At 45.4% G+C, this 12,492-nt stretch overlaps 1 protein-coding gene across 1 annotated transcript in view; it reads left to right on the forward strand.

The window, feature by feature from the left end:
* Positions 1-284: 284 nt before the first annotated feature.
* The window catches only part of LOC109464104 (malignant fibrous histiocytoma-amplified sequence 1 homolog), a 45,528-nt gene continuing 33,320 nt past the window's right edge, over positions 285-12,492 (forward strand). Inside the window, exons 1-11 of the mRNA XM_019761038.1 lie at positions 285-1,002; positions 1,072-1,552; positions 2,080-2,082; positions 2,247-3,073; positions 3,686-4,711; positions 6,961-7,059; positions 7,167-7,171; positions 7,598-7,902; positions 7,954-8,954; positions 9,906-9,998; positions 10,465-10,512. Coding sequence (XP_019616597.1) covers positions 285-1,002; positions 1,072-1,552; positions 2,080-2,082; positions 2,247-3,073; positions 3,686-4,711; positions 6,961-7,059; positions 7,167-7,171; positions 7,598-7,902; positions 7,954-8,954; positions 9,906-9,998; positions 10,465-10,512 — 4,606 coding nt within the window. The remainder of the gene's footprint in view (positions 1,003-1,071; positions 1,553-2,079; positions 2,083-2,246; positions 3,074-3,685; positions 4,712-6,960; positions 7,060-7,166; positions 7,172-7,597; positions 7,903-7,953; positions 8,955-9,905; positions 9,999-10,464; positions 10,513-12,492) is intronic.

Below are 12,492 nucleotides of genomic sequence, written 5' to 3' on the forward strand. Positions count from 1 at the left end.
TTATCGGGTTAATCATATAATAAACTAAATTTCAAGATACTGTGGTGTAGCAACATTTTTAATATTTCAATGTCTTTTTCCAAATACTGTAAGTGTCATAGGCTCTTGAAGTAAAGGTGAAAATCGTTAAAATTAGATTATTCAAATCAAAACCTAATTTGTATAATTCATGAGGAAGTGCTAGGATAGCCTTTTTTGTGATAAGACTGTCATTGGTAAGTAAATACGATCAACTGACGTTATTCATTTAAATGTGGATCTTGAAAACTTTCAGGTTTGAAAACATGGTGAATCTAAAAGAATGGGACATGATGGGGAAAAGAACTCTCAAGACACTGGACTTGTCTCGTGAAGAGGATAGTGATATCAAACCTCTGGCTCAACTACCTGAGGAAGTTTTTGAGCTTAAGGAATTGGAGGCTTTGGATTTGACGAACAACAAGAACATTGATCTCTCCAATCAGCTGATCAAACTCACCAATCTAAAAGTGCTGAGCTTACGCGGATGTAACCTTACCAGAGTCCCCGCTGCCGTGATGAAACTTCCGCAGTTAGAAATGCTGATCCTCAGTAACAACGGGGGCATCACCCTGCCGGATGACATGTCTGGTCTCACCAACCTCACGGTCCTGCACTTAGACAGCTGTAACCTGCACACCCTACCGCCTGTAGTGCTGAAACTAACAAACCTACAGGTGCTGGATATAAGTGCGGACTGGAATTCAATACAAGTATTCCAATTCTCCCTACCAGATGAGTTGTGTAGATTGAACAAGTTGAAAGTGTTGAGACTATGTTACCGTCACCTGGACACCGTTCCCCCGGCAGTACTAAAACTCCCCCAGTTGGAGGAACTGGATCTCAGCGGGAACAGCGGGATCCACCTGCCGGATGGGCTGACCGGACTCACCAACCTCCTGGTACTGAAACTACGGGACACAGACATGGAGACAGTTCCCCTGGCAGTACTGAAACTCCCCCAGCTGGAGGAACTTGATCTCGGCGGGAACAGAGGGATCCACCTGCCGGATGGGCTGGCTGGACTCACCAACATCCGGGTACTGGTACTAGAGAGAACAGGCATGGAGACGTTACCCGCGGAAATCGGACAGCTCACTAACGTCACACACTTGGATCTCTCCTGGTGCGAGCTGCGCACACTCCCACCTGAAGTGGGGAGACTGACACAGTTAGAATGGCTGAACCTGAGTCATAACAAACTACAGACGTTACCCGCGGAAATTGGACAGCTCGCTAACGTCAAACACTTGGATCTGTCCTGGTGCGAGCTGCGAACATTCCCACCTGACGTGGGGAGACTGACACAGTTAGAATGGCTGGACCTGAGCGTTAACGAACTACAGACGTTAACCGCGGAAATCGGACAGATCACTAATGTCAAACACTTGGATCTGTCCAACTGCAAGCTGCGCACAATCCCACCTGAAGTGGGGAGACTGACACAGTTAGAATGGCTGAACCTGAGCCGTAACCAACTACAGACGTTACCCGCGGAAATCGGACAGCTCACTAACATCAAACGCTTGGATCTGTCCCGCTGCGAGCTGCGCACACTCCCACCCGAAGTGGGCAGACTGGCACAGTTAGAAGAGCTAGACCTGAGCCGAAACCAACTACAGACGTTACCCGCGGAAATTGGACCAGCTCACTAACGTCAAACGCTTAGATCTGTCCATGTGGAAGCTACACACACTCCCACCCGAAGTTGGGAAACTGACACTGTTAGAATGGCTGGACCTGAGCGAGAACCAACTACAGACGTTACCCGCGGAAATCGGACAGCTCACCAGCGTCAAATGCTTGGTTCTGTCCGGGTGCGAGCTGCGCACACTCCCACCCGAAGTGGGCAGACTGGCACAGTTAGAATGGCTGAACCTGAGCCGAAACCAACTACAGTCGTTACCTGCGGAAATCGGACAGCTCGCTAACGTTAAACACTTGCTTCTGTCCGGGTGCGAGCTGAGCACACTCCCACCTGAAGTGTGGGGACTGACACAGTTAGAATGGCTGGACCTGAGCCTTAACAAACTACAGACGTTACCCGCGGAAATCGGACAGCTCGTTAATATCAAACACTTGGATCTGTCCCGGTGCGAGCTGCGCACACTCCCACCTGAAGTGGGGGGACTGACACAGTTAGAAGAGCTAGACCTGAGCCGAAACCAACTACAGACGTTACCCGCGGAGGTTGCACAGCTCAGTAGCTTACGTGACCTTGACGTTAGGGGAAACCCACTAATAAAACCACCATATGAAGTTTGCCGTCAGGGGATCGCTGCTATCAAACAGTACTTTGAGGAACTTGGACGTTCGGAAGAAAAGACAAGTGCTCATTTGAAAGTTGTCATCTTGGGAGAGAAAATGGCGGGAAAAACAAGCCTGATACGGACGCTAGACAGTGGCAAATCCACCCTGACAGAAGTAGAGGACCGCACACACTGTGTAGAGATAACTCAGTGGACACCTGATGACAACATCACGTTTGAAGTATATGACTTTGGCGGCCATGACGTGTACCATCTCACTCATCAGTTTTTTCTGACTCCAGATGCGTTTTACCTGTTATTAGTGAACCTACAGACATACAGCTGCAGTGAAGAGAGATACAGAAAAGCCGTGGGGTTCTGGTTGGACACACTGACTGCCCGCGTGCCGGGGGCGGTGGTTACAATAGTGGGTAGCAAGATGGACATGTGCAGTGAGGCAGAAATGAGTAAGAAAATTAAGGATATCGAAGAAAGGTTTCAGCAGCAGATTGACACATGTAAAAGTAATACAGAGCGCCAAATAAAGAAACTCAACACAAGGGAGGCCAAAAGCAAGGAGGAAAAATGGGAAATAGAGCGGAAGTTAGAACGCGCACGAAGCCTCCTGAGTAACCAAATGCGACTGATCGGAACGTACTGCTTGAGTTCGGCAGAACCAACATCTGGGTTGGACACGCTAAGGAATCACATACTTGAATCAGCGAGTGACACTGGTCTGTTTCCTACGCTTAAAAAGATCCTCCCACGAACATGGGTGGAGTTTGAACAGAAGATGCTGGAGCTACGTAAAGTGGAAACAGCGAAACGGGAAATCATTAGAGGTGACGACGATAACTTGTCAACTGAGGACAATTCTTCCACTCCGCATCTTCAAAGTGACAAGAAACCGATGCACCATCTACGCCATAACGATGACGTGCCGCCTGGCAACGATGACGTGCCACCTGGCAACGATGACGTGCCGCCTGGCAACGATGACGTGCCGCATGGCAACGATGACGTGCCGCCTGGCAACGATGACGTGCCACCTGGTAACGATGACATGCCGCCTGACAACGATGACGTGCCGCCTGACAACGATAATGTGCCGCCTAACAACGATGACGTGTCGCCTGGCAACGATGACGTGCCACCTGGCAACGATGACGTGCCGCCTGGCAACGATGACGTGCCACCTGGCAACGATGACGTGCCGCCTGGCAACGATGAGGTGCCGACTGGCAACGATGACGTGCCACCTGGCAACGATGACGTGCCACCTGGCAACGATGACGTGCCACCTGGCAACGATGACGTGCCGCTTGGCAACGATGACGTGCCACCTGGCAACGATGACGTGCCGCCTTACAACTATGGCTTAAACGATTACTGGTTATTAGAAAACGATTACTGGTTAGCTGACAGAGACGCGTCAGCTCTGTTGCTTCAAAATGACAAGAAACCAACGTGGTTGACGCGAACCGACTGTTTGCAGCAAGGGCAGCTTGCAGGTCTGACGGCGGACAGACTGGAGCCAGTCCTGTCTTACCTGCAGCAGGTGGGAACCATCCTCAGGTACACGGGCATACCGGAACTCAAGGACTACGTCTTCCATGATCCTCCCGCCTTGATTGAAATCTTCAAGGATCTGTTCCATCACAATGTCGAGCAACTTTTCAAAACACCCGGACTAACGAATGGTGATTATACTGGCACACAGCTTGAGGGTTTTCAAAGGGAACTTCAGAAGCGTGGACTGATCCGGAAGGACGTAATGACATGTTTGTTGCCATCTGACATCAATTCTGACATTGTTACTGCACTGATGCAGCATTTCGGCTTATGTTTTGAGATCATTATACAAGACAAAACAGACCCTTTCAAGCACACTTATTGGTACAGAATACCTTGGTACTTGCAAGAAGAAAAGCCTCAGAATTTGAAGAGCGTCTGGCCAGATGACGTACCAGAAGATCAGGAACAGCTGCAGCTGATGTGCAACATCAGAGGATTCTGTCCCCGGGGATTGTTTCAGAGGTTCAGTGTTAGGATCCATCAACGGATCAAGGACAGCCTGAGGGTAGACTGGAAAGATGGAGTCATGGCCTACAGGCGAGACTACTCCGTACTAGTGTGTTCCAAACCTGTTGAACGCGATATGTACATCACCATGGCAACCAGAGGCAGACTTGCCCAGGCAGATGAGATGTGGGGCGTGGTCTACCCACTGCTGAACGTTCTGGAACAGCTGCTGCAGGAGTGGCCAGGTGTGATGTACTCCCTCCATGTCACCTGTGCGCACTGCATCAAGGCAGGACTGGACAGGCCGCACCAGCACGAACTGAGGGACCGGACTGCAGAGGACCAACCTGAAGTCTGGTGTGAGGAGGTCGACTTTGCATCGACGTCAGCAGACCTGGTGTACAGACCAGCCAGATTATCCGGTATGTTTACAGTCTTTCATATTGATCTTGTTACTTCCTAATAAGTAATCACATGATAATATTTACCTCGGGGGAAGGAGATATTCCTCAGCAGAAAGGTTCTTTAAGTGGTTGCAGTTTTCATGTTCGCAGCTATTTCTCTCGGTTGGGTGGTCGGATTGTTTGGGGACTCGGTATACGTTTTGCTATTAGGCTGCAGATGATGCACGTCCTTTTGTTTTTATTGCATATGCTTGTATGGAAATGAAACCTTTTGTCGGCCCCTGACACCCCCGAAAACGGTCGTGCAGGCTTGGCTTGCACAGTGTAGTTGTCGGATGATTCCATTTTTATCGGGCGTCTCACAGAGGGGTGCCAGGTTCCGATAAGAAAATAGGTTTTAGTCAGATCGTAGACGTGGGACAGGGTCAGAGGTTATTTGTTCCAGATGTTGGAGATTAGATTCAACTGGGCGCCGGCAGTGGTGAACTTCTGTATTATACTGTGTATGATTATTACCTCCATGAAATGGAAGGTATTGTTTTTGGCGCGTCTGTGTGTGTGTGTGTGTGTGTGTATGTGTGTTTGTGTTTCCGCTTCATAAGTTCATAACGCCTTCATGGATTGTGGTGATATTTGGTATGCTGGTAGGTGTTAGGGGGGCGAAGGTCAAGGTCAAATATGGGCCTCCTGGTGGATGGCCTTGGTACTGCAGTAGCACTTCCGGAATCTCCTTTGCAACCAACAGATGTGTCATTGTGTGGCTATCGAGTCAGTGCGCTTGGGACCCGGTTTGATTAATGGGGTTCCCTCAGGGGAATAGGTGACCTATTTCAGGGTTAGGGTTTGTATTAGCTGCAGGCCTGATTAGCTGTGTGTTTGAAACACTTAGTGTACTGTATACAAAAACTCATATATTTCATGGAGGCGTGTCTGTCAGTGTGTGTGTCTGTATGTGTGTGTGTCTGTGTGTTTGTGTTTCCGCACATTTGTAGTCAGCATAACTCCATAACGCCTTTATGGATTGCGATGATATTTGGTAAGCTGGTAAGTCTTAGGAAGACAAAGGTCAAGGTCAAATATGGGCCTCCTGGTGGATGACCTTGGTACTGCAGCAGAACTTCCGGTTTTAGTATCTTTTGTTCTAAACATGCTATGGTCTTGACTTTTTGGTGACAGATAGCTTTTTCTGTCAGGAATAAGTGGCGTGAGTTTGGTCCTCCTAGCAGCTTGTTTTGGAACTGCAGAGATTTTCGGGGGAAATCTTTAGAAGCCAATAAGTCCAGATAGGAACAAGGTATTATCATCATTTTTGGTAGGTAGGTAGCTGAGAGAGAGATGTACATAATTAAGTACAAATTATGCAAATGATGACTTAATTTGCATAATTAATGAGGAAATTCTATAATTACATTGTTTTACATTATAGTACTTTCATACATGTAATGTATGTAATCTATGGCAGATGGAACATCAACAGATACCAATTTTGCAAATGATGACCTAATTAGCATAATTAATGCGAAAATTCTATGACTCCTTAGTGGTAAATGATGGGAATTTCATATTTGGTACATGTGTAAGTTAATCAAAAGTTAACATCACGATGCATTTATTATGTTAATGTGGAGGTAATTTACATAATTAAAGAAGAAATTTACATTTACATGTCAAGCCCATATTTCATGGAGGTATGAGATCTCGGAACTCTTGTTTACGTCTGTTTTACGTTCTGGTTGTCATTCTGAGTTTTTACGAGTCTCTGTGGCAGATTAAATAGAATTTCATAAGTTCGTGTGTACATGTTTTAAGCTGCAGATGAAAATGTTGATCACTGTTTACACAACCTGTAACGCTAAATTTAACACCATCAGCTACACATAACAAACATATAAAAATATACAATAAAAGCCCGGAGGTATAAAATCTCAGATTTACAATTACAATTTATGTAAATGTTTCATCAAATCACATGATACGTCAGAAAGACTTTACACCAATGACTGACATTTTCTGTCCGTCACCCGTCACGACTTGTATACTTGTGTATAATCTTGCTTTAACTATTTATTGTTGTTGTTTTTTACGTCATATGTACAGGTATGTGTTGGGTGTGCACGCTATCAGCATACTTGCTGCCTAGTGCACACTTTGTATTGTCATGTCACAAGAGACCATCCCCGACTCGAGTGAAACCGTCTCTACAAGAAATTGTAAGTAGCAACAGCAAATGGACATAACTTCTTATGTATTTTTTTGTTTCATTACAGTACGTTCCCCTCAACCTAAAAGACCCCAGGACGACGATGTGCCCGGAAGCCCACTAGAGAAGGAAGGTGGAAAAGATGAAGTTGCTGAGACGTCCGGAGGTTAGTCGGAGGCCAATTTGTTTTGGGCTAAGCCGTGTACTCAAAATGTAGCAAACATGTGTATCAGCCTATGCTATAAAATGTGCATGTTTAATTTACCTTCACAGGGAAGGTTATGTTTCCAGCAGCGTTTGTATGTGTGTGCGTATGTGGCTTAGCACGATAACTCAAGAAGCTTAAGATGGATTGTCATGAAACTTACTAGGTGGGTAGGTCTTCATGAGACCTAAAAATGATTAGATTTTGGGCCCCCCGGTGGCTTTCCAAGGTACTGCAGCAGAACTTCCGATTTTGAAATCTCATGATCTAGACATGCTAGAGTCATTATTTTTAGTTGGTAGATAGCTCTTGTGTTCGGGAAAGAAGGTCCTATATCAGCTTGTTCTGGAACTGCAGGGCAGTTTGTTTAAAAATCTTCGAGGGAGGATAACTCAAGAACCGGCTGACGGATAGTCATGATACATATGTTTGATTTTTTTTATTGCCTGATTCAAAGTTCAAATTAAATTGCCTCCAAGTTAATTGTACAATGGTTCAGCATATCAGACTTCATGCACACGTTTGCTTTTGCTTTCCTACAGGCCCCAGATTACCGGTAATCTTGTTGATCAACGACGAGTATGGGACTTCCAAGGGAGGAATTTCTACCATCAACTGCCAGGTGAGCCAAACCCCGAAGGGCAAGGCAGCCGTGTATTGCACAGTCCTGCGTGTGCCCCCAAAAGACCAGGAGGCAGCAGACAGAGACGGCGTGAAGCTGATCACACCCTATCGATCAGAAGGGGACACGAGAGCGCCACCCATAAACTGGCTGACCTTTGACTTCAAGAGCCACTACCCAAAATCGACGTTACCACTACATGAATACCAGAAAAGCCATGGTCCAATATCGACCCTACCACCACATGTTGACGTCATCGTCGGCCACGCTGACATCACAGATACGGCAGCGAGAAACATCCACAACGCGTACTACAAGGACAAGGCAGACCTCATCATGTTCACCCACGTCATACCTGAGGATACAGATTTCTACAAGGGAGGTCGGAAGGCCATGAAATCTTGGGAGAAAGAGAAGGACATGATTGATAAAGTTGATAAGGCAAAGGCAGCTTTCTCTGTAGGTGGGCGGATCTTTGATCACTTTGAAAACCTGTACAGGGGAGGGAAGAAACCACAAAGTCACAAGATCTTCCTCCCAAAGCCATCTGAGCTGTTCCTGGCTAAAGATGTACAACCTGGGGGACGACAGAAGGTCGTCCTGTCCATCGGCAGGGTAAGGAAGGTGGAGAAGCTGAAAGGTCATGACCTCGTGGGAGAGTCCATGAGGGATGTGGTAAAGAAGGTCGCAAACATGCGGTGGTGGGTCCGCGGCATCAGTGAGGATGACTTTGAGACAAGCCAGAAGATCCTGGAAGACGCCCTGAACAGTCCCGACCTGAACCCCACCCTGCGGTCGTACGGGACCCAGGATGACATCAGGGACGACATGATGACAGCCCACCTGGTCCTGATGCCGTCCCGCTCCGAGCCGTTCGGGCTAGTCGGCCTGGAGGCCATTGCCGCCGGCATCCCCGTTCTCATCTCCAACCAAACCGGCCTGGCAGAGATGATCACCGACCTGATTGATCAGGGGAAACTCAGCCCAGAGCACAGACATGTCATCGTGAAGACCAGCGTGAACGACCGCTATCGTACCGCAGACATAAAGAGGTGGGCTGACCGAATCGTGGACATCCTCGAGCACAGCGACTCGGAGTTCGAGAAAGCCGCCAGGTTCAAGCGGGAACTGGAAAATTCAAGGTATTGGGAGGACTCCCACAATGCCTTCCTGCAGGCCTGCGGCATCACGACAGGTAATCCCGAGTATGCAAATGAGTACATCATATATGCGAGTTAGCAACGCCCGTGAAAACATACACACACACACACACACACACACACACACAGACGGCCTTACCAATCCTTATACATCCATACGCTTCCTTACACATCCTTGTCCATCCTTGCCCATCCTTGCCCATCCTTGCTCATCCTTATACATTCTTGCCTATCCTTACACATCCTTACCCACCCTTATACATCCTTACCCACCCTTATACATCCCTGCCTATCCTAACACATCCTTACCCACCCTTACCCATTCTTACCCATCCTTACACATCCTTACCCACCCTTACACACCCTTATACATCCTTACCCACCCTTACCCATTCTTACCCACCCTTACACATCCTTACGTTTACATACCCACCCATATACATCCCTGCCTATCCTTACACATCCTTACCCACCCTTACACATTGTTACACATCCTTACACATCCTCCTGTCGTGTATTTCTTTCGGCTGTTAAGCCAAAACAGTTATTTCTCACATATCAAAACTTGGGTACCTCTTTTTCATTCTGACAAAGAACAGGCACTGTGATACACAACTTCATGTAAAACATCATGCCAAGCCAGAACCCAAAGATAGGAACAGCATTTTACTGCTCATTCATATTTGAACAAGAGTTTTCAGGAGAATCAAGCACGCCACAATGATGTTAAATGTTAATTTAATTTAGCAAACACGTTACAGCATTAGGTATTGTGAGGACGCTTTCATAAGGGGTAAACAGGATGTGGTCTTAGTTGGAAGAAGGTTGTCTCTAATGAGCCGTACATAGTAAGCTCTAATGCTTTTCATATTAGCCATTTTAGTCGATTGTTTTTTTTATACTTTGCATAATGTTCATATCAACGTTATTGACAGACCTTATTTACAGACCAGCGATTTGACCATAAAAACATTCTGGATTCTGGCAATAAGGAAATGATTTATTTTCTTGTTTCATTTTTACAGAAAGTTCGGATCAACTCGAAAGATCCCAGGACCACGGTGCTCCTAAAGAGAAGTTGGATGATGTGAAAGATGAAGTTGTTGAGATGTCAGAAGGTTAGTTGGATGTCATTTGTTTTGGGCTAAGCCTCTGTGTGACTAAAGATGTAGCAAACATTTGCAACAACATTTGCAATAACCTTGCGTTTCGGCAGCTTGACATAAACAAGATGGCGGACCCTGTTCTGTGGTGCGCATGGCGCGCGTAAAAACCGGTAAAACCAGCGTTGCAGCATTTTCCCTATCTGTGATTGCATAGACATTGTATCCATAGTGTTAGAAAGGGTCATTCTTAACCCATGTACACTGAAATATTGGACCAGGAAGCGGTCGGTTGAGGTACTAGATCATCATTCAGGAATATCATTTAAACCATATTATGTCAGTGAATTTGAGTGAGTGGTCATATTAGATCAGATTATGTGTGAAACGTGCTGGAATTGCATGTTCCGGGTGAACCATTGTATGAAGTAGCTAGAGGGATAAGTAAACATTAACCCCTCTCTTTCCCCTTACTACACAGACTCACAGCAACAGGGAGCAGCAAGTGGACTTCAGTCGGAAAAGGCAAGTCAGTGGTCGAAATACTTTTTTTCAGTGCTCTGCAATATTGCAGAAGAGTCAAAATTTTGTTCTGCAATTTGAAAATACCCAAGCCCCCATACTACAACCTTCTCAAACCATTAATGTCTTTGTTACATCATATATGGCTTTGTAAATCTGTAGCATTACTGGAATTATTTTAAGTTTAATCTATCACTCTTTTTAATTTCAGACTTTATAGAAAATTTCCACAGAAAATTTATCATTTACTGGTATCTTCACGGGTCTTTCACCGCTGTCTCCCACTACAAGCTACTACAACTAAAATCATACATGTACCTTACCTGTAAATGTACTAGTAATCACACCCACATATCATCCTTCCACACAACATACTAATAAATAAAAGACAAACAAAAAAACAGTACTTAACTCTTAAGCAACTCGATATGATTTTGGTGCTACCTGAAACGGTCAGACTAACTACCTTTCGTCAGTGACACTAAGAGAATTGCAGGTTTATAAGCACGAACTATTGATTCATATGCAAATTAGTGAAGACAAATTTTTGGAAGTCCAAAGGGCTAAACAAAAGATAGACAAGTCAAGACAAGGATGATGCAAATTAGTGAAGAAGCTCCTGTTGCTTCAAAACAGGAGCTTAAGTGTTGTCTGTCCTTGGGGCCAGAGAGTTATAGTTTGCTTGAATCTGGAGCCTATTTTTCCTTCTGCAAAATTGCAGATTGTATAAATTTTTCTTCTGCAATCTTGAAAATCTATCTGCAGATTGCAGACTGCAAACAGGTATTTCGAACACTGCAAGTCAAAATCTATGCAATTCTTATGAGTAAGATTTAACCGTAATTTCAACACAGAAAGGACTTACCCAACGTTTCGACTGTACAACTCCAGTCTTTGTCAAGGAATGAGCAACCCACCGGGTCACCCAGAAGGTCATTTAGATGTTCTGTAAACTCTTGTGCGTACGCCTTCTTATTAATATGCTTGGTAAAAGTGTCATCCACGTACATGTTTCTGTACCACCATATGGGGGGGGGGGGGGGTAGGTTTAATAGCACGTTGTTCTATTGCTCTAAATACAGATTACATACACTGGGGGACACAGGTGACCCCATGGCAGCTCCATAGATTTGCTTGTAGAAAATACCATCATATATAAACTAAGTACAGTTTGGACACACCTTCAACAAGTCAACCAACTGTTCTGGGGTTAGTTTGGAACGTTGAGGTAAAGTGTTGTCTTGCTTCAGCCTTTGTACAATTGCATCAGCTGCCTTGTCTACTGGCACTGAACAGAACAGAGCTGTGACATCGTATAGACGTAGCTCTAGTTCCTCGTCTTCCTCTACCCGCTCATGTTTTATCCTTTCTACAAACAGTTGTGAGTTTTTAATGTGGTGCACTGTATCACCAACTAGAGAGGACAATGTATCTACCAAAAACTTGGCACACGGGTAGGTGATTGAGCTCACTCACAATACTGCTCACTATCGGCCTCAGTGGAATACCAGTTTTGTGTACTTTAGTAACGCCGTAGAACTTAGGAGGAACCTCTGTATTTGGTTATCTGCGTGACGTCACGAAAGCGGTGGATTGCTCATTCCTTGAGCTAATCACAACCTCCAACGGTTTAAATCAAGGGTGAACAAATATCTGACCACGCAGTCATCACTGTAACCCAAAACATGTAAGTGGCTCTCACGAGCTTTGTTTTGAGTTGAATCTTAATAAATAATAAAAAAAAAGTTGTACAGTAGAAAATTTGGGTGAGTCAATTTTGTTTTGAAATTGCAGTTAGATATTGCTCATAATGACTTCTACCAACACAGATGAACTTTCAAGATAAGGCTATGCAGTTGTTTCTTTCAAGTAAAATTCAAATTCCAAATAAAATATTGCGACGTGTCCTGTGGCTGTCTCTTCTTGGACTGTCCTTCTACCTACATATTGGTAGGAATCCAATGAGGTATGTCCTACCCCAACCCAC

The sequence above is a fragment of the Branchiostoma belcheri genome, unplaced genomic scaffold (genome assembly GCF_001625305.1).
Source record: "Branchiostoma belcheri isolate BF01 breed outbred unplaced genomic scaffold, Haploidv18h27 scaffold132, whole genome shotgun sequence".
Classification (NCBI taxonomy): domain Eukaryota; kingdom Metazoa; phylum Chordata; class Leptocardii; order Amphioxiformes; family Branchiostomatidae; genus Branchiostoma; species Branchiostoma belcheri.